We start from the raw sequence: 24,719 nt of genomic DNA, 5'->3' as shown, positions 1-24,719 counted from the left end.
ACAATCCAATTGAAATGCACACAGCATATCTCAAAAACAATGCAAACACCACGTAACCATACTTTATTTGACTGTAACTTAGACAGCTTGCACATTTCGAACCCCCACTAAACCTCTCTCCAAAAGGATATAGGACAGAAGAGAAAATTATGCAATAATATCCAGTCATCAAACAGCAGTCCAATACTTTGAGACACGTGATATTTTATAGATACTCAACTCATATTTGATGCCAGTATAATTTATGTTTTTACAAACCTGAAAGCCCTGTAACATTAGAGACGTCACTGTGCAGTAAAAACTCATTCTGATGCATTACCAATTTGACATTCTCTGTGCTCCTGGAAAGTGATGAATTTCAAGATTTTTAGACACCATAATAAATATACACATCCAGTCTTACACATGTCAGCTGATACTGTAACACAGGGCAGGAGTTAAGTTAAAATGTGACAAACTCCTTTTATACAGATTTGTCAAGCAAATGGGGAAAGTAATTTGGAGAAGAGAAGGCAGAATATATTGAAAGCAATTTTTAATAGTAATTTCTTTTTATTTTGCTGGCTTTGACTTAAAAAACTAATGTCTGGTTTCTGATCTGTGAACTTCTCTAGAGTAAGTAGTTTCATTCCAATATAAGGAAAATTATAGTCAGCCCACACATCAAAAATGGTAGTATACCCGTTAAGCTTCTTCAATACTAACATATATAGGTTCATGGTAGCATGTGTAGAAAGTTTCAGCAGTACCATGTGCCAAACCAGTGTCAGTGGACAGTACAGTCAGTCTTAAAGAGGCAGCACCCTATTAGAAGAAAGTTTCACCAATTTTACTCAGTTTCAGCCAAGTGAACACACACTACACACTATCAACTATAAATGAAATTATTTTAAGCTGATAGTAAGAAAAGCAAAATCTTAAAAGTAATGTTTGATACATTTCAACTTGAATGGATTTAATTTTGGTGCTGGAATATCATGCTAGTGGTTAAAATTTTAAGTGAATAATTTTTGCACATCCAATTAAAGGCATAAGGTATACATTGATACTCAACATACACCAACAGAACAACATAGCAACCATTGCATTTCTAGTGACACAATTAAGGTCATGTTTACAAATGCTCAGGTAACAGCTGATCCAGCAATTCCGGGGCTAAGGATCAGTAATGATAGTTTAACAGTCTGACACAAAGATGATCTGAACTGATAATCTAACAAGTATCCATAACTGTCCCCATTTCCCAGTCAAGCAAATGTATATTTAGCATCACTACGTATCAACCAGCAAGTCAAATAGAAAGGGGTGAAGTAAATTTGATGACATAATACTGTTTTAGTTTATTTCCTTCATATTAAAAATAATAACAGAAGCATTACTATAACTGGTATTCTTCTAAATGGTAGAGCTCAGTGAAGTCTGATTAAAAACAGACACAGAACAGTCAGCTGAAAAGCTGAGTATGGTGTAGTCACATTTTTAATAACCCAGTATTCTTCCCATTAAATTTTAAAGAGCAATATAAAATGGAAAGAAAAAGTTTTCTTTAAAATAAATTATAAATGATCCCACTACAGTAGGAAGGTTTTATTTTCATCAAATATAAACTGTGTATCTTTATTTTAAAAGTAATTAGCATGTTCACTTTCAAAACACTATACTGAGCAAAGAGCAGCTTTCCTTTAAAAAAAAAAAAAAAAATGCAAACTTTCCTGAAAAGGGGCCTTTACTAACTGTTAATGGAGGTAGGGTTTTTTAAAAATACAGTAATTATAGCCACAAAAATTCAAACCAAATCCTAGAGGAGATGTAAAGCATATTCAAATGAAAACAGCATATTCAAATGAAAACAGCAACAACACAGATTCTACAAAACATTTTTTTTTTTACAGAGAATAAATCTTTTCTTATAAAGTACTCGGGTTTTCCAGTTAAATAAGTTATCCACCATAGGTCTGCTCTTCAAAATTTGTTAGTGTACCAATTAATCATTAAAACACAACATAAATATGGTGGGTGAAAACCCAAGGAACTCATTAAAAAAAGATTTTCCTTTATCCCTTGTTTTTCTGGAGGAACAAGGCAAAGCTCTTCCCAAGAATCTAGTCAGACTAGTGAAAAGAAAATAAAAGCAGCTTAAGAGGATATAATGCACCTTGAAATTTATTTTGAAGACCATGAACCAAAGTGAAGCATTTTAAGAAATAGAAGCAATGTGAATCCAAATCAAGTGGGGAAAATATTTCTAGCTACTTTTTAAAAGCTGTTGCAGTAATTTTGATTAAATAAAAAATCATATCAATTTAATTTTCTATTCTTTTCCACAAGTTCCCTCAAAAAAAGTGCACCCAAAACCCAGAAATTCTTGCTCCATTAACTTTCCTTATCTCTCTTGTGCCATTTCTCAAAGGTTTTCCAAGATTCAATTTCTTACTGAAGAAGGGATTTTTCAGGTGAATCTGTCACCTTGAAAATGTATCCAAATTATAAAAATCTGAAATAATTTATTGTCAAATTTAGAATTTAAATAAAAACAAGTCTGCTTGCTAAGGCCATAAAGAAAAGAAAAGGACAGCATGCACTGAAAAACTAGAGATGAAGACAAATATACTCAGCTACACAGGCACTGGCAGACGCAATTTAATCATCTTTACTCACTGTAAGACATAGCCCACCCTACATTTTTTTCATTCACTAATCACTGAGGTACCAATATTCAAGAAAGGAAAATTTAATATTGAAAAAAGTAAAACCTAAAATTGAAACTTTTCCCTCATCCCCTTCAGAAAACTATGGCAGGTTTTGTGTAAAATGTTAGTACACTCAGAGACTGGTACATTCTACATTGGCTTTTCAAGGAACAAATTATGTTCCACTTACTGGTTCTGTGATAAAATGGTCACTATGTAAATAACATTGTCAGCAGACTGCAAATGAACAAATCTTGGCTATCAACTGGCACATTTTGTTGGTACCAAAAGAACTCCTGAAGTTTAAAACAATCTCTTTTAATTCAGAACAAATGCGCCATGCCAAAGTGCAACAAATATTGTGCGACACTCAATGAGACACTGACAGATAAGAACTGCATGGGAATTACTAAATCCACCTGCAAAGCAATTCTGTACAAATTGCATTGCATGCAAAGGTCGACTCTGTGTGGTTGGAAGTTGTTCCTCGATGTCAGTTTCTCAACGCAGCCACAGTTTAAGTCGCAGTGCATCAACTCCATTTAAATAGTATCTGAACAGCCTCTTATCTCGAACAAAACCAAGATTTTCATAAAGTTTCAAAGCAGACTTATTTGTTATTTCGGTTTCCAAAACAACCTTCAAGAAATGAAAGAAAACTGAATTAATATTTAAGAAAAACACACTATACATGGACTTGTTTAAAAATTGACAATGAAAACAGTACTAATGATATAGCGGTCACAATAATTTTTTCCAGGAGTTTATCTTCTGTTCTGATTTTTTTGTGATGTTTGGATTTTTTTTTTTTTTAAAAGCAGGACAATTCTATGACTTTTTTTTTTATCTCTAATTTTCTTTCATTACCTTTTTAAACATATACTTTAAAGAATATAGCAATAATTGATATATCAGAAGTAGTACTCATTTAGAAGATCAAAATGACAGGTATTTCAAGCCCGGTTTTATATTATACATTTCTATCCTCAGTGTAGTTGCTTAGTTCACAGATATCAACATGTAGAGTTAGTCACGGTGAGAATTCTAATTAACTGCTATTTTCAAAAACCTAAGAATCTGTTTTATACTAAAACAAAGAGGAAAACAAGATGACAAAAGAAAAACAAAAATAAAGGTTTAAAAGTAAACTGGTACTACTGAAACTACTTAGATTGTCCTCCAATTCCTTTACTTTCATTACTGCTATCCTTTATCTTGACAACTATCATACTGTACACACCAGAATCTATCAACTACAGATCATGAGCCAAATATACCTGCTGTCTGCTTGTAGATAAAGATTTACTGGGCCAGTCAAGCCAATCTGTTTACAGGACTATGGCTGCTTTTTGATACAGAGCAGAACTGAGCAATTACTGCAAATACCTATGTTCTACAAAGACTCAAATATTTTATCGATAATTGGCCTTTTGCAGAAAACTTCCTGAACTTGGACCAGGAATACTCAGGCTTTAAGGTATACCATAATCATGTGATGGGATTACTAAGCCCCATTTTAGTTTCTGAGTAGGAGAGAATATCTGGATTTCAAGCAGACAAACGGCATTCTTTCCATGATTGTACTCTGCAATTTTTCTTTCAAACAAAACCAAATGAACTTTCCATGAACTAATCAAATTTCCCCCTAAGGTCAACATTGAATCTAGCCACTGAATTTGATTCATTCAGTAAACAATTCAATTTAAAACCAGAACTGTGAAAGGACTCAAATATGTAAACCAAGGCACCACTGTAAATCACAAGGTGACAGTGTTGCTGCTGGCTGAGTAACTACAATTCTAAAATTACTGGCCTAGACATTATTGATACCAAAACCTAACAGAGGACTAATTTCATGAGTCTTTTTAAATATTAGTATATTAATGGCCATGAAAATGAAGAACTGATACTCTTGAATACTGTCTTTTAAAACTCATTTCCACTTCCTTATGAAAACAGTCTCAACCTTACCATCCCAAATCTTAGGGCTCTATTTGCCTTTGAATCTCTCATCTACTTCACAGCACAGTAAGCCAGTTACTCCCTGACGTGTTCAGGTAGAGAAAAAAATGGCAAAATACAAATGAATAAAGGCCCACGTAAAGTATACGAGGCTCTCCCAGTTTTATCTTTAAAAAGTCTGACAAGAATTCAAACAGATATAAACAGAAAAAAAGACAGTACCTCAAATTATCATATCCTCACAATCTGGTCTTTCTCCACACCTCCCTAACTCAAAAAGTAGGATTTCCATCCCACCAAAACAATGCCTCAAAGTAGAAACCTAAGAGTCATCTTGAACTCTGCTTTCTAGTCATCTACCAACATTGAAGCAGTAACTATTGCTAGCATTCCTTCCTATATCATCTCTCAAATTGGTTCTTTTTTCTATCCTCAATATTATCTCCTAGTCCAAGTTTCCGGTAATGCCCATTGTAACTACAAGAATGCGCTAACTCTGGGGCCAGGAAGATGGCTCAGTGGAATAAGCGCTTCCCTGGCAAGCGCAAGGGCCTGAGTTCAATCCCCGGTTCTGAAAAAAAAAAAAAAAAGATCTCCTTGCTAAGAATGCGCTAACTCAAGAATGTTGTCATTTTCCATGAGTGATGCTTGTTATTCTTTGCTAAAAAAAAAAAAAATACTCTTTTGTTATCAACATAAAAGTCCAAGACTGAAAAATAACCTAATGAGACCTAAAAGACTTATGAAGATACAGCCTCTGTTGTCATCTCTGCTGACAGTTTTTCTCTAAGTCTCTCTCCTCTGTGTTTTTATGGTCAACATCAAACTTTTTGTGCCTGGAATCCACCATATTAGCCTTTTCTGTCTAGAAAGATCTCACTTATGGCCTTAGCGGGATTTTTTGTTTTTTTTTTGTGCAACTGGGGATTGAACTCATGTCCTTAGCTTATTACTTCAGATGATGTAGAATACTCCTTTCCCTTTATATTGTCTTAAATACTCTAATGATTGATGAAGGTCAGCCCTCCTAGATGGTGAGACAACACACATCTCTTTCACAGCTATATTCTCTATACCTACCATACTGTCTGGCACACAGAAAGCTCTTAAATATTCACTAACTCACTGCATCCTCAGCACCTTTCATTGTATGACATACATTACAAAAACCTTACACAAAAGCAATTCCACGCTTTTCAATAGCCAGAGTACACGAAGTATCATCTAAAGGCAATTGTCTGTGCAACTAACTCCTAAAAGCAAATTTTATGCTACCCCATAGCCTGTAAAAGATGTAAAATCAAGTAATTAATAGAGGGCCTAGGGAGATGGCTCAATAGAATAAGCGCTTCCCTGGCAAGCACAAGGGCCTGAGTTCAATCCCCAATTCCACCCCGCCCAAAAAAAGTAATTAATAGATTAGGATCAACTAGACATGGTGATGCACACTTGTAATGTCAGCATCTGGGAGGCTGAGGCAGGAGAATCATACATTGGAGTCCAGACTAAGTAATTTAGCAACATGGTGAGATCCTTGCTCAAAATATTAAAAAAGGGGTCGGGCATATAGATCATTCACAAAATTCTCGATTCAATTTCCAGAACTGCCAAAAACCAAGCCAAACCAAACCAAAACACCAATAAACGAAAGTTCAGGATCAAGTAAAAATAAAAGCTATAGTTGGGCCTAGAGGTGCATGCCTGCAATCCTACCCCTTGGGAGGCTGAGTCAGAAGATTTCTAGAAGTTTGAGGTCAGGCTGGGCTACACAGTGAGTTCAAAGCCAGCCTGGACAACATAGTGAGATCTTATCTAAAAAAACAAACAAACAAAAAAAAAAACCCACAAAACAAAACAAAATAAAATGCTACACAGCCAACAAGTTGGTTCATGATAAGAATTAAAATTCATTTTCTCTATGACCTTAAGAAATTCAATTTTTCCTAATGCATGCTATATTACAGTCTACAACATTTCAGTGTAATATAAGTTTTTAGTTTTAAACAATTCTCTTGGGCAATTCCTAGAATTATGTTATTAGGTCAGCACCTAACAGTTAAAATCAAGGCAATTTAATGACACACAATAAGCTGAAACAGTGAAAACTTGCAACTGATTTCACTGAAATAAAAAGAAGGGCGGCCAAATAGCTTAGCAGATTAAAGTACCTGGAAGCAGGCACAGGGGCCAGGGGGTTTGATCCCTGGGCCGGCCCCTGAGGCATGCTGAGCTGGCAATTGAGACTGGGCATGGTGACGCATGCCTGTAATCCCAACACTTGAGAGGCTGTAAACAGGAGTATCACTACAAGTCCGATCTAGTAGTGAGACCCTGAACAGCTTGTAGACCCTTCCCTAAAAAAAAAAAAAAAAAAAAAAAAAGAAAAAAAGGAGCCTGACAAATTTCAAAATGATGCCCTATGTGTGATGTCACTATTTTCACAGCAATTCTATAAAACAGATATGGCCCTTTTGGCTCTCTGAGCAGTACCATGGCGGTAGGCAAGAACAAACGCCTTACAAAAGGCGGCAAAAAAGGAGCCAAGAAGAAAGTGGTTGATCCATTTTCTAAAAAAGACTGGTATGATGTGAAGGCGCCGGCTATGTTCAACATAAGAAATATTGGGAAAATACTTTTCACCAGAACCCAAGGAACCAAAATTGCATCTGATGGGCTCAAAGGTCATGTGTTTGAAGTGAGCCTTGCTGATCTGCAGAATGAGGAAGTTGCCTTTAGAAAATTCAAGCTAATTACTGAAGATGTTCAGAGCAAAAACTGCCTGATTGGGCTGGTGAGATGGCTCAGTGGTCTAAAGCACCTACTTAGAACAAGCTTAGCAGAGCACAGGGACCGCGGTTCAATCCCCCAGTACCACATGCCAGCCAGCCCCGCCCCCTGGTGGGCTGAGCTGGCCACACACACAGTAAATAAATAAATAAATAATTTTAAAAAAAAAAAAAACCTGCCTGATTAACTTCCATGGCATGGACCTCACCCGGGACAAAATGTGTTCCATGGTCAAAAAATGGCAGACCATGATTGAAGCTCATGTTGATGTCAAGACTACCGATGGTTATTTGCTTCGACTGTTCTGTGTTGGTTTTACTAAAAAACGCAACAATCAGATATGGAAGACCTCTTATGCTCAGCACCAACAGGTCCGCCAGATCCAGAAGATGATGATAGAAATCATGACCCGGGAGGTGCAGACAAATGACTTGAAGGAAGTGGTCAATAAACTGATTCCAGACAGTATTGGGAAAGACATAGAAAAGGCTTGCCAATCTACCCTCTTCCTGATGTCTTCCTCAGAAAAGTAAAAATGCTGAAGAAGCCCTAGTTTGAACTGGGAAAACTCATGGAGCTTCACAGTGAAGGTAACATCTCTGGAAAAGCGACTGGAGCTAAAGTTGAATGAGCTGATGGATATGAACCACCAGTGCAAGAGTCTGTTTAAGATCCAGATTTTTAACAGTGATAAATAAAGTCCTATTTGTGGAAAAAAAAAAAAAAAAAAAAAGATATTGCCATCTCCATTTCAGATGAATAAGTGACCAGTAAAATCCAAATATGGACTTAAGCTTAATAGTAACCAATGTCCTACACTTCGTTTTCCAGAGCAAAATAAAATAGCAAATGAGAGAGCTAATCCATTTAGGAATGGACAAAGGGGATCTGAGCCCACCATCATTAATATTTAGCAATCTAAAATATTCACAACACATTTAAGACTACCTACAGCCATGCAAACACACTACTCAAGTGTAGTTCAGAGTTAAATTCTAGTCTGTAAGCATTCTAACAAATTAAAATAAAGTCCAATTAAACAAAAATTACACAAGTGATTACACAGATTCCCTCGGCATACTCACATTTTCTAAATAAAGAGATCATGTATTACTAAACATACACACACACACACAAAAAAAAAAAAAAAATGCCAGGGGAAAAAAAGCAACTACTTTTTAATGCTTAATGCATTACATTAAAAAAGCATAAGAAAATCTAGATTTATACTCAAGAGTTCACCATAAAGTTGCTTTTACTCTCCGTCATGGAAGTATCACAGAGGAAGCGAAAGAGCAATTAAGAATGTTTTGGGCCTAAAGAAAACTGACAAAGTTTAATTCTATTTAACAGAGTCGGAGTTAAGAGTGATACTTCACTGATTTTCTTACCAACAAACCATTATTCAGGATAAGCCAAACCACTACCATTTAGACAGCATGTTTAATACTCTAAAGTTTGGAAGCCCTGGAAGAGCAGGCATGCCCACAGAACCTAACCACTCACTGTCTGGCTTCTAGCTGCCCTCCCTTCCACTGGTACATGCTGAATAAACAACTTTTTAATTATTCTTTACAAAAGAACTAACATCAAACTGCATAGACTAAGTAGCAGCCTAGAAAAAGCAAACGATTTGCTTATAACCTAGTAGCCTACGTGTCATAGTCAAAACGTGTGTCTAGTGAAATTTAAAGTGTTAAAAATTGTTAAAAACACATAAACATAATAAGCATATATAATTAAAAAGCTAAAGTCATCTTTTACCTTATAGAGAAAAGAAGAATATATTTCAATCAAAAATAACTTAGATCTCTTTGTTTACCACAATAATCTAGATAATGATTTTATTCTTTTAATAGCACAAAACAAAAAAAGTACGAAGTATGGTAGACCATTACTTTTATGTCTAGAATACACCAAAATGTCTTCTGCATTACTTGCATACTGCTAAAAGTAGCATTAAATTAAGCAAATTAGGCTACTGGGAAAGCAAATTTTAAACAATGCAACAGGTCACAGAACATAGTATTATACAGGAAAATGGCCTAAGAAACTTAACATATGAGCTGGCACGTAGGTAAATGCCTGATTCCAACACTCAGGAGACTGAGGCAGGACGACTAAGCGTTCAAGGCCCATCAGGGCTACCTACCAAGTTCAAGGCTACATAACGAGACCCTGTCTCAAACAAACACAACAGTGGGGCTGGTGAGATGGCTCAGTGGTCTAAAGCACCTACTTAGAACAAGCTTAGCAAAGCACAGGGACCACGGTTCAATCCCCCAGCACCACATGCCAGCCAGCCCGCCCCCTGGTGGGCTGAGCTGGCCACACACACACACACACAAATAAATAAAAAATTAAAAAAAAAAAACAACCAAACACAACAGTAACAATAACAAAAGCAAATATTAAAACACACACAGCAAAACAGTATAACACCAAAATGCATAGGCCAGAAAAGAGGCAGACTTTATTTCTATTTTCCAAGTTGTCTGTTATGTTTATTATGGTTTCTCAAAAGGAGAAATGTTTTTATTATAAATGGCCAAAAATCAAGAGCTACAGCAGTAAGAGTGCTTCCCTGGCATTCAAATGGTCCCCAGTTCAGTCCCAGCACTACAATAACTAAATAAACAATGACAGTTTCACCTGAAAATGTTTCAAAAATCATATGCTATACCTTTAAATTCCATTAAGAAATTTTGATCCCATTTTATCATGATCTTAATTAGCTCTGAATTAGGTAAACATATCTTAAATCTTCAAAAAAAAAAAAAAAAAAAGCCTGAAAATTTTCATAAAGATTTAAGGACATTCATAACTTAAAAAATGTAAAGCCCTCTTAATCATGCTGATCAGTCACCTGTCAACATTCTAACTGATTTCAAAAGAAAATACATAAAAATCAAATGCCTACTACATGGGCTTATTATTTTAGGTATACAGGTGCACTTTACAAATTATAGTCTAGAAACATTCAAATAGCCTGCATTTCCTTATTCGTTCCCCTACGAGAAAAGACAACCTGAGTCTTGTCTCAGCCACTACACAATGAACAGCACAGCATGCAGGGGACATAAAAAAGTCAAATCAGATCAGCTTATGGACAAATGTGCTACTTATGCATGAAACAATCATTTTACTTGCTCTTTTTTGTTATAATTTTTTTGGTCAATGCCCAATATAAAGAATTTTTGTTTTGTTTTGGTTTTTGAGACAGGGTCTCAAAAATTATACAGTTCAGGTTGGCCTTGAACTCACTCATGTATGCCAAACTGGCTTCAAACTCATGGCGATCCTCCTGCCTCAGCCTCCCAACTGCTGGGCTTACAGGTGTCAACCACCATGCATGGCAACAAAGTTTATTAAATCTTTAGCTTACGCTGTTTATGATTTGTGTCTAGTTGTCCCCCAAAGCCTCATGCAGTCATTGGGGTGGGTTTCTAGAGTTTGTGATTAATTCAGGATCTAATGCTGGGATTACGGGTGTGAATGCTACTCCAGCCCTGGGGCAGACAGCCTGAAGACAATATAAAGGAAGGAGAGAGGACAGCCTCTGCCATTGCTGCCAATGCTCCTGCCTTTTGGTGCTTACTGTTTTTTGCCGCAGTGAGCTGCTGCTCTCTGCCTTGTGCCACTCAGCCTTGGAGCCAGCTGAGTATGGAATGAAATCTCCACTGACAGTGAGCTAAATAAATCTTTGTTTCATTCATTTTGGTGTCAGGTATTTTGTCCCAGCAATGCGAGTAAAGTAAATGAGACATTGTTTTAACAGCTCTAATTCTGGCATAAAAAAGCTGGCAAAAATCACAGTAAGGCAAACAGAAGATATCTAATAGACCAGGACATTATTTGGGGAAAAAAAAAAATAACCTACACTTCAACTCTCTGGCTACTAACTTTGCCTTAATTTATTCTCAAGTTAAAATGTCTAGCAACTTTGATCCCTGGCACCACATGCTGCACCGGCCCCACCCCTGGGTGCACTGAGCAGACCACAGAGACCATGATGGCACCTGCCAATAATCCCAACGCAGGGGAGGCTGAAAACAGGAGGATCACTATGAGTCCCAGCTGCATAGTGAGACCCTGGACCAGATACGTTAAAAAAAAAAAAAAAAAAAAAAAGTCTAGTGGCAACCAAGACAACATATACACAATACAAAGTCATAAATATGGTAAACAGAGAGTGAAAATTTATAGAATATATATATATGTATCTCCATTAATAGGTCCACAGATCTAGGAACAAAAAACACCAGCATCTTTTAAGTACTTTTCAAATATACTATTATTTTTTATTGTATTTTATTATTTTTTTGGTGGACCCGGGGATTGAACTCAGGCCCTTGTGCTTGCCATGCAAGAACTTATTCTACTGAGCTATCTCCTCAGCCCCAGTATTTTTCAAATAACAGCACACAGAAAATGTAATTTTAAAATTCTTTTCTTAGGGATAAGGAGGTAATGTTGGTACAGCATTTGCCTAGTGTGCACAGTCTCTGGGTTCAATTCCCATATGCTCCCCCTTACCCAAATGATTTTCTGATACTGTCAACACTTTCTGAATTTTTAAAAGAAAGATGGTCAAATTTAATACAAATTAAATCATGTTTAATGTTTCCAATTAGTTACTGTATTCTTAGAGAATTTCACTGTACTTTGAAAGCTTTCCTCAGAACAATGCATTCTAAACAAAAGAATATTTTTCTAACCAAACTGCATTTTAACAATTTGGCAGCCAGGCATGGTAGCACACACCTGTAATTCCAGTATTTGGGGAGGCTGACACAGGATGATGGCCACAAGTCTGAGACCAACTCAGGCTACATAACAAATTCAAGGACAACCTGAACTACACAGAGAGACCAGGTCTCAAAAAAAAAAAAAAAAAGTGATTAACCCTACAGATTCCTTTTGCTTTTAAAATTTTATGTACTATGTACAAAAAATAAGGCTATTACTGTGCTAAGAAAGCTTATAAAAATGCAAAAAAACTTACTACACAAGTCAGACTTCAAAGTACTTCTTTAAGGAGGTACTAAACAATACACTAGGAACACAGTTAATCAGTCAAGTATTTCTGAACCTGTACTGCACTAACTACTAGGAATACAGCAACAAACAAGAGAAAGCATCTCTGTCCTGCATTGTGATTAGGGCTTAGGTACTGAAAGCACGTTATTACAAAAAAAGCCAAGAAAAAAGCAGAAGAAATTAAATGATTCTGTCCAGAAAGATCAAAGAAAACTTGGCATTGCTGTTGGTATTGAACAGGGTCTTAATACTGGTATTTTAATAAGCAGATAACAACTAAGAAGCTATTGGATCTAACAATTCCATCAGTGAATAGTTTCACCCTAGGGGTGGGGCAGAAGCCAAACAAAATTGGATGATATAGTAATAAAAGCAGCAGCAGCAACATATTATTTGAGATTTGTCACTCATGCAATTTAAAAACAAAAGCTATGTCAAGTCATCCAGCAAATAATTTATCTGAACAATGGGACAGATAAGCCCCCGCCTCCATAATCAGGAAAAAAAACCTCTCTAATCCAGAAGCACAGATAACTCAAATTGCAGGAAAAATCTACCCTAATAATCATACAACAGAAAAACGTAAATGGAGCCCAAGACTTTTTGGCCCACAATGAAAAGAACATTTCTATTCTTTTTGTTTTTGAGGGAAGGTCTTGCTACACAGTTCAGGCTGGCTTTGAACTCACAATGGAGCTCAGGCTGGCCTTTAACGGTACCATCTTCCTGCCTCAGTCTCTCAAGTGTTGGGATGAAAGGCATGTTTCACCACATCTCACAAAGAACATTTCTAAAGTGTATTACTAATTTAGAATTTTCTCTCTCTTAAATAACAAAGTATCAACAAAGTATTAAAAAAGTATCAAAATCTACCTATTTTACCTTCAAGCTTTCAAAAACCAACAGTATTTAAACATTTGATCAGTAAAGGTAAAACACACAGCTTGCCTCACAGGAAGTGACTGGTAACTCATAAAAGGCTTAACCACAGGAACAAAATATTCCCTGCCCTCAATAGCCCTCTGTTCACTACAAACAACTCTACTCAGTAGTAGTAGAAGAGCAAACATGGTCTATGAACTCCAAGATTTTTTCCAAACTGTTAAGCAACTTTTGTGAAGCCCGATTTCTCCTTCAGATGAACTAAACCAGCATGGACATGGTTCAAAGCTAGTCTCACACTTCTGAGCTTATCCAATCCAATGAAGTTAAACTTAGTTACTAGTCATATAAATGATTTGTGTTTCTGCATATTGTACTTTCAGATACTAAAAGTTATAAACAATGCAAAAAAATAAAAAAATAAAAAAAATAAAAAAAAAAATACAGCTTCTCTAACATCAATGGAACACCCATCTTTGACAAAACAAAAAAAAAGGGGGGGGATATAAATGAAGGACCACTTTGGAATGAAAAAAATATATATATAATATACATATATATATATATATAATTTAGGATAGATATACAGCTACTTTCTCTTAGTTCAATGAGAAGAAAGATTTGTACTCATATTGTTTAGACAAGATATTCTACATCTTGTACTCTGAATAAATACTATGAAGACAAAAAAATAAAAAAATAAAAATAAATAAACAATGCAAGATCTTTCACTTTCTGTGAATTATCCAGAGTAAAATTACGTACCTTTAAATCCTAGGATAACAAAAAAAAAATGACAAAAAGAAATATTCTGCAGTATTTTTAAAACAGAAATGCAATGAGATATTCTTAAATAAAAACCAGTATAAAGGCTGGCAAAATAGCTCAGCAGATTAAGCGCCTGCTTTGGCAAGTACAGAGACCAGGGTTTGATCCCCAGTCCCATCCATGGGGTGTGGTGAGCTGGTGAAAGGTTTCTGGCATGGTGATACGTGCCTGCAATCCCAGCCCTGGGGAGGCTGAAAACAGAAGAATCACTACAAGGCCGAGCTTCACAGTGAGACTCTGTGCCAAATATATAAGACAAAACAAAAGCCAGTATCATTGCAGAACAACAATTTCATTTGTATAAAAAAATTACTTTTATAAAAATATGGTCATAAAGATTTGTTTAGAAAATGGAAAGATGCATATTAGCTAGAACAGGAGAGGCGGACAGAGTTGCAGAACATAAAGACGGTTGAAGAAGCAGGACACAGCGTCACACCCCATAATCCCCAACTTTTGGGACTCTAAAACAGGAAGATCACAAATTGGAGCCCAGCTTCATTGACTTAATGAGATCCTGTCAGAAAACAATAGTGTGTGTGTGTGTGTGTGTGTGTGTGTGCGCGCGCGTGCATACGCATGCACTAGAAATAAGCTAAACACAAAGTTCCTAGATTCTATCTCCAGTGCCACAAAACACACATGCACACAAAATGACCACGCATACCTGCTGTACCACAAAACTCCGTTAACAAAAAAGTTACCAAAACGAATTATTAAGGTCAGTCTGTTGGAAAAATTAGTTATTTTCATGTGTTTGGGAACTCTCTAAGACACATCTACTCTTCAATAATAAACATAGTTGTCATCTGCATTCCTGTACACATAAAATTATGAATACAATGCAATTTTATTCCTCCTTGCTCACCATTTGCTCACTCCTTGTTCACATCTGTACATCTCTCATTTATACTTCTCTCCACACTATTCAACAGTAAATGCCAACATTCCCAATCACCACCAGTATCTATTCAGCACTAGTTATACCTAACATCAGGCCTTGCAAGCTGAAAAGATGATCTTATATTAATATTCAGAAAGCTTTACATTTAAAAGTCACTGATGGCCTTAATATTGAAGCTCAGATTTTTTTTTTTTTTCAATCATGAGATGTTCTCTATATAGGCTGACAGTTTTACCAAGATTTAAGGCTATTAGTTGGGGTGGATAGTAGAGACACTAACGCCAATATGCAAGCAAATAATACATGGGTTTATAATAAGATATGCCTTGTGCTATGTGGCTTTGTAGTACGATCTTCCTTAAATGATTTAACTGATAACAAAGGTTGTGAATAACAATTATTTGCAGAAAATGCTTAAGATTACATCTTTGCATTTGAAGAAATTTAAGCTCCATTATCTTAAAATGTATTCTAGGCCAAAACTTGTTATGTGCATGTGTTTTTAAGGGGTGAGGCTGTGAAATAAAATGTTATCCAAGCCCTCTACACTGAGCTATATGTCTTTTTATAAAAATATTTATTTTGTTACAATGAAGCACAAAGTTGTCCAGGTTGGTCTTGATCTTGTGATCCTCCTACCCCAAACTCTCTAACAACTGGGATTACAGGCAGGTGCCATGGTACCTGGCTAAAAATTGATAGAACGTAATTTTCTCCACAAGCTGCATTTGTGTAACAAGTCTGCAATGAAATCTGCAGTACAAATATTAGAAAGGATAAAGGTATTAACCATTTAGAAAGACTTACCTCATCACAGTCTCCTTCAACCATGGCATATATAGCTTTCTTGACCAAGTTAGTACCTAGAATATAGATCTGAGTATTAGTGAATGTAAAATATAATTAGCCTCTTAAAGAATCTAAATTATAAAATTCATAATAAGCAAGAAAAAAAGTCTGTTAGGTTGTATTTTGAATGCAGTTACTCTGATACCATCAAAAAAACAAAAGATACAAACTGAGAGCTCTTTTTAATTGTTTTCCTGCTGAAAGAAGGAAAAAAGAAAAAGGCAAAATATGGCATGGCCAGAACAACCTAAAACTCTTTAACCTGCCAGAATTTACTATACAACCTGTGCTGATCTTGCCAAAGCTCTGGACACAAAGTATAATGACAAGAAGGCCTGCAAGATACCTCAGCAGACTAAGTACCTGCTCAGGCAAGCACAAGGATGGGGTCTGATCATCCCTAGCACCACATGCCATGCTGGCCCCACCCCTGGGAGCACTGAGCCAGCCAATGAAACCAGGCATGGTGGTGCATGCCTATAATCCCAGCACTGGGGAGGCTAAAAACAGGAGGATCACTAGAATCCAAACTGCACAGTGAGACCCTGTACCAAATACATAAAAAAAAGTGTCAAGCCTATATGTGGGCCAAGACACTCAGTTGGCTTCTACAACATCATAGTAAGCTGGGGCACAATGAGGTCTGGCGTGTGAGTAATGTTTGAGGTATGTCTGTAAATGTCTAGGAAAATGTATCTTACATCAGGGTCACCTGACACTGTATATATCAGAAGAAAAACACTGCCAAATCTGATTCTTAAAAGACCCATTTTAGCTTGAACTTTCTTAATTTGAAACTGTATTTCTTAAGTTATACAAAAGATGTCTGAAAACCAGGATGTAATCCTAAAGCCACTTGGGTTTATGCTCTGTGAACTAGCTAAATGACTATCATTTTTAGTGAGTTTTTATCAGCTCTTTTCAATGCATCAAAGATTCATACTTCGTTTGGAAAATAATCCCAATTCATAAAAAACCTTAGTAGCTGAGGCAACAGGATCACTTATACACAGGAGTTCCAGGCCACTTGGGCAACACAGTGAGACTCTGACTCACACACACACACACACACACACACACACGAACTAGACATGACGGCCAAGGTCGGCCTGGGATACAAGTGAGTTCAAGGATAGCTTTAACTTCATAGTGAAATCCTCCCTGTCTCAAAGAGACAAAAAAAGAAAATTAAAAAAAGTAAGAAAAGAAAAACCTAGCCTTCTAATTAAATATATTTATGACAACTTCTCATGAGAGCAAAGACTGTGAAGCTGTTGGATAACACTCAAATTTAGTTTTAAAACAAGTATTTTAAAAAACTATATGGGCCGGCCAAATAGCTCAGCAGATTAAAGCACCTGCAAACTGGCGCAGGGGCCAGGGGTTCAATCCCCAAGCCTGCCATTCTGGCCCTGCCCCTGGGGTGCCCTGAGAGGGTGAATGAGACTGGGTATGGTGGTGCATGCTTGTAATCCCAGCACTTCGGAGGCTGTAAACAGGAGAATCACTATGTGTCTGGTCTAGTAGTGAGACCCTAAACACCCTGTAGACCTTTCCCGAAAAAAACACAAAAAAAAAAAAAACCCCAAAAACTATAAATTACACAACTGCTAATAACTGAATATTAGTACTGTGATCAAATACTACTTCACCCTGTCCTACTAATTAGATTTGAAACTGTCTCACTGCTATTTGTCTCTCAATAAAATTATGGAAAAAAATTTTTAAATGAAAATAATGATCAAATAATTTTTTTAAAAAAGCATTTGGGGCGTAAAAAAGAACTCAAGTGCTACTTAAGGGTTTTTTTCACATTCTATAAGGATTTAAAGTTTAGAATGTCACTGAGTGATGGAAAATTCTTGTTCCATGTTATGTCTAAGGTGTTTGATATTCAGGCAAATAGTGAGGTTAAGCACAACTGCCTCTGTTATAGGGTAATAACATCATTAAGCTTGTCTTCTGGATGGTTAACAACTTAAGTTGACAAACCAAAAATCAGAGGGAAAAAAAGGGCTACAAGGATAGCCAATATTTTGGCCCTAGTCCTTCAAGACCAGCGAGGACTCAGGACATAAGAGAACCAGCACCGTAAAATCCTGTGACTCAGTGCTGTCCCCAAGGAGATTATGGGGCAACAGAGGAAAGAGGCTGACAATGTAGAGTGTGCCTAAGGAGAGTCACCTACAGAGAAAACATTCTCTCAGGCTTTCACAAAGAACAAACTGGTCGAGCAATGGCTGTGACTCATCCAGATGGCTGACACTGATGAAAGATTTACAAATTGTCATACATGGTTTCAGTGTAAATCCTGAAGGGATTTCACTGACTTTGTCAGATACAAAACTTACATTTTTAGTTATATGGGTTTTGTTTTAATTTAGTCAAACCCATCCAGAAGAAAAATATAATCACGAGGTATAAAAAGTAAAGCTCTATTAATATGCTGAGCTGTAAAAGGCTCAAGTCAACAACTTCTGACATTTCCCGTTCTGCTGATAATCCACAACTATTATTGACTATTGGACTATATTGGGTTATTTTGCTGAATTCACCTACAATATTTGAATGGCAATGAAACACTCATCTCTAACAAATCAAAAAATGGGACATAAATGAAGGACCATTTTGTAGTGAAAAAAAATATATATATATATATACACACACACATAAGTTATGATAGATATACAGCTACTTTCTCTTAGTTCAGTGAGAAGAAAGATTTGTACTAATAGTGTTTAGATATAATGTCTGCATCTTGTGCTCTGAAGAACTAGTACAAAGACAATTTGCACAGTATTAATTATTGTAACTGTCCTACTAACCTGTTTTGAAATCGTCTCACTATTTCTTTCTCATTAAAATTAATTAAAGTTTATAAATCCAAAAAAAACAAAACAAAACACAAATACTACTTCATGAATACTCACTAAACACAAACACATCCCCGAATTTGATGTGTCTACTCAAGTGTTTCCCCACCTGATCCTCCACTATGACAAGAGCCAATACATCCTGAACACTACTGGGTTCCTCAACCAGGTTTCATCAGTGACCTGGGGAAATTTTATTCCTAGTTCTAATAAGGTGAACACTAGTCAAGAAGGGCCTACACCCTTGAAACCAGATTAAGTAAGACATGTTATGTATATGCACCCCAAACACATACTAATAAAAATCTGGTTTAAATAAAAATGTTGAAAACAAAATAATGCCCTCTAAGAACTTTTAAAAATAAAAACCTTAATTTTGTTTTACCTTCAAGTTCACGTCTACATATTTACATGTAAGTTTGTTTCAAAGCAAAAAATTGAAAATAACTTATTTATCCTTTGAGTAAAGTAATATTTTTCTTACCAATGCCATTTCTCCTGTATTTGGAATCCACAGCTAACATGGCTATATAACCTCTGCGGAACATCTTTTTGTGCATATCCAACTTGCAAACGATGGCACCTACACACTCCTCCCCTACCATGGCCTTAAAAATAAACAAATAGTTATGAAAAATATACTGTGCAATTACTCATGGAAAACAGTAACCAACCACTGGTCAGCATTTCTGAAAAGAAAAGAGAAATCTAGCAAGGGAGCAATCACTTTTCAGAAATCTAAATCCCTAACTTCTTCAAATGTTCTTATTTTGAAAACTTCTCAATATTCTTTAGAACACACATTTTTTATGCTTACTAAAGCCTACAGGACAAAACACAGTATTTCCACATGGTAAATATTCAGTACTTTATAAGTACATGAGGGGCTTACGATTACATTTATTTGTAACAAAGTCTTAAAGTTTGGGAAGGGGGGCCTGCCCCATAGCTCAGTTCTTTAAGTGGCTGCTTTGCTGGTTCAGGTTGCTGTGGTTCCATCCCCACAACTCAAGCCAGCCAAACCTGCCCTGAAGGCATTCGGAGCAAAAAAAAAAAAAAAAAAAGTTTGGGAAGAGATAATATGTTAAAAAAAATTATTTTAAACACAAAAGCCTGTCCAGCTTGGTGGCATAAGCCTGTAATCCCAGTACCTGGAGGCTGAGGCAGGTTGACTGCCTTGAGTTTGAGGGCTACCTGGTGCTACATAATCTGTTCAAGGCCAGCCTGAACAATGAAATGAGACCTTGTCTCAGAGAAAAAAAGAAAATACTATTCATTAGGTTATACAATTTTCCCATCAGCAGAGTATAAGTTTTTATAAGCTTTAATAAGAGATAAATGTAAGACATGATATACCTGAATGATAAGTAGATTATATTTAAGAAGCTCAGGAAAAGGACTGCTTATAAGTTATTCCTTAGATTACATTCAAAGACTAATAGCTGGGCCTGGTGGCACTGCTTTTAATTCTAGCACTCTGGGGGCAGGGGGAGGGGGGTGTCATGTGTTTGAGACCAGCCAGGGTAACTTAGCTGGGCTGAGTTAATGTAAGTGGGACCTTGTCTCAAAACTTAAAAAACTAATTTAAAAACTGGCTGGGGACATAGCACAATGTACATATACACACTGGGTTCAATCCCCTGTACTGCCTCCCCCTCCCCCACCAAATAAAAGTTTTGTTATGAACTAGTACCAAAACTAAATATATGGTGGTCTCACTTTGTAGGATATTTACAATAGAGGTCATGTCAAAGCTCTCAGAAAATTATAACTCAAAATAAAAGCTTTTATAAAATGTTGACTTCCTTGGCTTTCTATTACAAATATCAGCTTTTCAAAAGGATACATCTTAAAATAAATGCTAATAATTCTCCATTTTCCTTTAGATCTCCAGTGTCATCACTGCAAATGGTTTGCAAAATTTCCAACAATGACAAAAGTTTTCTAACAAAATTTGGACAGATATAAACAGGGTAAGAGATCCATTTAATGCAAAAATAATAGTTCTTGTCTACAAACTAACTTTCCTCTTCTCTTCCTCTAACCCTATTACAACAACAACAACAAAAAAAAAAAAATCAGTAATGGGTAAAAAAACTGAGTAACCAAAGTACAATTTATACCTAGTACATATTTTAACCTGAATTTGTGCTAACATTTTTTAGTCTGCCATTCCATACGTTGATCTTTTATAAAAAAAAATAAACCATGGAATCTTTTTAGGTCAGACAATTCTTTCCTCACACTAACCTAAACCAGGTTTAAAAAAAATTATTTTGAAGGACTGTTAAATTCATTAACCTATACAGCTATTTATCAGACATTTTTAGATTATGTCAACAAACCTCTCTTATTTTTCTATTTAAATCACACTAAACAACTTCCTTTCTTTTGAAAATTAAAATTCTTTCTATATTAAGACATGAAATACACACAAAAGATGCTGGGTTGAACAACTCTACTCTGACAGTATCTTTTATTCTTTCTTTTTGGAATTGGGGATTAAACCCAGGGCTGTAAGCACAGTAGGAAAGCATTATACCTCCACAGAATTTTCCGATTTGAAAATAAATCACTTCAAATATATATCTATATGTGTCTACATACACATATACATATGTACACATATGCTAAATCATCACAGACCAAATGGTACATTTAAGAGCCAAAATACAATATTGGCCTGAACTCGTAAAATATTCACACATAATATGTATCTGTGATACAAATCTGTAAGACAGATACACCTCATAGTTCATAAAGCCATCTAAAAAGGAAAAATTTAAACTACTAAACCCAATACAACTAGATAATAATTTCAAATTAGATAGGAATTCAAAAAGATCTTTGTCCTTTGATCATGAAGTAAAAAGCAAGATATGTTAGTTCATTCTTACGAGTAGACTGCTTTCCTAATTAAGAAACTGAAGGAGCAAAGATTAAGTTGTACACATCTAAAAATAAAAGTTCAATGCACTGTTATTAATAAAATGTTGTTAGTAAACAAGGCTAATAGTGAATTTTCTTCTAATAAACTGCAAATATATTTACAACCATCACTCAAGTGCTTGTGCAATTTTGCAAATAAAAATTTTAGCACAGATTTCTGAAACTCATGCTATGTATTTTTTCAAAGACATCTGAAACAAATCTTTGAAAGGTTAAAACTTAACTCTACAAGGCCTCAGTCAATAAAATAGTAAGAAATATAAATTGTGTGAAACAAAGATTCCAAAATTCAAGGACACTACAAACAGAAAACCAAAGGAAACCAGAAAGTTGAATTTAGAACAAATAAACACAAGTTCTAGATTCTATTGCTGGTAAATTTAAGAACTTTTAAAACTAAAAAAATACTATGAACTCTAAAGAGGTAAAGTTCAGAGTAACTGACAGTGCCTCACATGTGTACTCTCATAGACTTTTTACATCTGCTATATTATTAAGAACTTTAACAGTTTTGTTAATCAAGTACCAGCAATTCTGTAACATACTACATATGCCCATTACAGCTTTCCCAATGAAAACCTGCAACATTTTAGAGGGTTCTTATCTCTTGACTCATGTTTGTATGGCCAACTGCTCCTTGGTGAAGGTAATTTTGTGACACAATAGGTTTCACAAAATGGGTCAAAGTTATGTCATTTTTCAAGTTCTTACTTGTTACTATGAAAGGCCAGGAGAACTGGATCTTACCTTTACTCTCTGCCACTAAATATCTGGAGATTTAAATTTTTTCCACTCTAGTTTTCTTTTTTTTTTCCCACAGGAGAGGAGAGAAAGTTGAGCCTACTTTATCTGTAGGAGTCTTACAAATATGACTTAAAGCAAACATAAACAATTGTATTTTTAAAAAATTGAGTTCTTATGGGAAATTCGAAAAGCAAATTAACATAAAGGACCTATTTCTGAGTGGCCTCTGTTGGTTAACAATTTTCTTAAGCGCTCCAGATTCACACTTGCACTACTAAATCTTATAGACCATCTACTTGTGCATATCCCAATTTCTAGGTATTCAGAAGTTAATGGTTTTTTTTTTTAACTCAGAAATCAATGTTAAACATTGGCTATTAAAGGATAAAGTACAAATTAATTGGTGAATTGGGAGGGATTTATATAAAATCAAGGCAACATCTACTAATATTATCAGTCTAAAATCGCAGACAAGTTGAGAGACCTAGGTTAACGCCAGAACTCAAAAGTTGACTATCACATATACAAAACTATCCCATGAAATTCATAGAAAAACATCTATTTCACCCAATTTAAAATGCGGCACAATTATATACGTCTGTGGGTTAACTTACAGTGAACCTACATTTTTTAGCAATTACAATGGCATCTGATATGACATTTATAACATTTTCCAATATTCATTGAGGAAATTTATCTTATAACTTCTATTTTGATACAATGCTAAGAATTCCAAACAAAGTTTTCTAGAACAAAAAACAGTATATACAATTTTAAAACACTAAATTAAAGTTTAAGCGAAATTAACAAGATAGCAAAACTACCATTACCTAGTATAATACTTAGGTTATGTTTGCAAATATCACTAAGCTATAAAATCAGAAAGACAGCTTTACACTACCATCAAAATGAACTGCAAGCATTACTAAGTGCAACTAAGTCAATGGTAAAACAGTAACAGTGGTAGACTTTTTCTTCCCATTATAAAATATTTTTTCGCTATAAAATATTCTTGAAATTAATAAAATCCTAGAAACTGCATGAGAGAAAGCATACACCCGCAACCAATATTTAAAGGTTTTATTCAGAATGACATTGGGTGAATTTTACTATAAAGAAATTACTGGTACTGCTTACATTATGTAAAAAAATTATTCGGCTTATCTCTCAACTCTTTGATTTACATGTAGGTAAATTTTGTCAATTATATCCCCACAGTAGCCATAGTAATGGTGTTTAAGCATATCTATGACCAGTTTCTTAAAAAATAAAAGTGGTAACTAACAATTTCACATTCCACAGTTTTTATTTAACTTTCAGGACTCTTTCAGCAACCACAAGTTAAAAGCACCTTCTGCCACGGGGCCTGGAAGCAGGATGGCTACAAATGTTAACTGTCCCGCTGAAATAAAAGGAAACCTTCCACAATTACTGAAAATGCTCGGAAGATTTAATTCTCCCAAGTGACCACAGCCAAGTTTACTGACAGGCATGTTCACTAAAACATGTTCATGCCCACGCTCTTCCCTGATTACCACTGCAATTGAGAGATTAATAAGGCCTAAAAGGGAGGCTAATTAACGACGGTTAAACGTGGTTATAAGCTAATGTAAACAGGACCCGGGGACCCCTCCCTCGGCCCCCCAGAGTAACAGGCATCACAGAGGCTCGCTGCCTTTCTAGGAGTCTCGAGACAATCCAGATCAAGAGCTCTTACCTTCAAAACAGTTCCATTAAATACCTAGGAGCGCGTGCTCGCACTTTAGCACTATGAGACGCAGGGCGCATCCACTGCCACTCTCGGCCCTCACACTCCCTGCCCCGTGGCCTGCATCTCGGCTGGGCTCACCCTCTTTCCATCGCGTCCACTTACCAAGAAGCACAGCTGTGGCCAGTTGTGGATAAAATATCTATACGTATAAATGGAGTAGGGTTCGGACAGATCTTTGGTGATCAGTCTCATGATATCGGGCATTTGGAGCTCGGACTCGTACCGGACGTATCGTATCGTCCGATCCTCCCCGGGCTCGACCTCCCTGCCCGAGGGGCTCCGCAGGCTGCAGCCGGCGCTCAGGGCCGAGGTCAGCAGCCGCACCTGCTCGTCGTCGTCCTCGGGCTCGGCGCCCTCGGCCAGTCCGTTGCGGGCCGCCGCGGGGTCGCTGGCCGCCTCTTCCGCCGGGCCGGGGAGCGCAGTCCTCGCGCGGGCGGGCG

At 36.2% G+C, this 24,719-nt stretch overlaps 1 protein-coding gene across 1 annotated transcript in view; it reads right to left on the bottom strand.

Annotated features, from left to right (window-relative positions):
• Positions 1-2,145: 2,145 nt before the first annotated feature.
• Positions 2,146-24,719, bottom strand: part of Naa30 (N(alpha)-acetyltransferase 30, NatC catalytic subunit) — a 23,317-nt gene continuing 743 nt past the window's right edge. The window contains exons 2-5 of the mRNA XM_023701666.1: positions 24,382-24,717; positions 19,300-19,423; positions 15,901-15,956; positions 2,146-3,329 (exon numbers count right to left, since the gene is read on the bottom strand). Coding sequence (XP_023557434.1) covers positions 3,192-3,329; positions 15,901-15,956; positions 19,300-19,423; positions 24,382-24,717 — 654 coding nt within the window. The 3' untranslated portion in view covers positions 2,146-3,191. The remainder of the gene's footprint in view (positions 3,330-15,900; positions 15,957-19,299; positions 19,424-24,381; positions 24,718-24,719) is intronic.

This window comes from Octodon degus, unplaced genomic scaffold, assembly GCF_000260255.1.
Source record: "Octodon degus isolate 3935 unplaced genomic scaffold, OctDeg1.0 scaffold00007, whole genome shotgun sequence".
NCBI lineage: Eukaryota > Metazoa > Chordata > Mammalia > Rodentia > Octodontidae > Octodon > Octodon degus.
The sequence above is the reverse complement of the archived record's forward strand: the minus strand, read 5'-3'. Positions and strand labels throughout refer to the sequence as shown.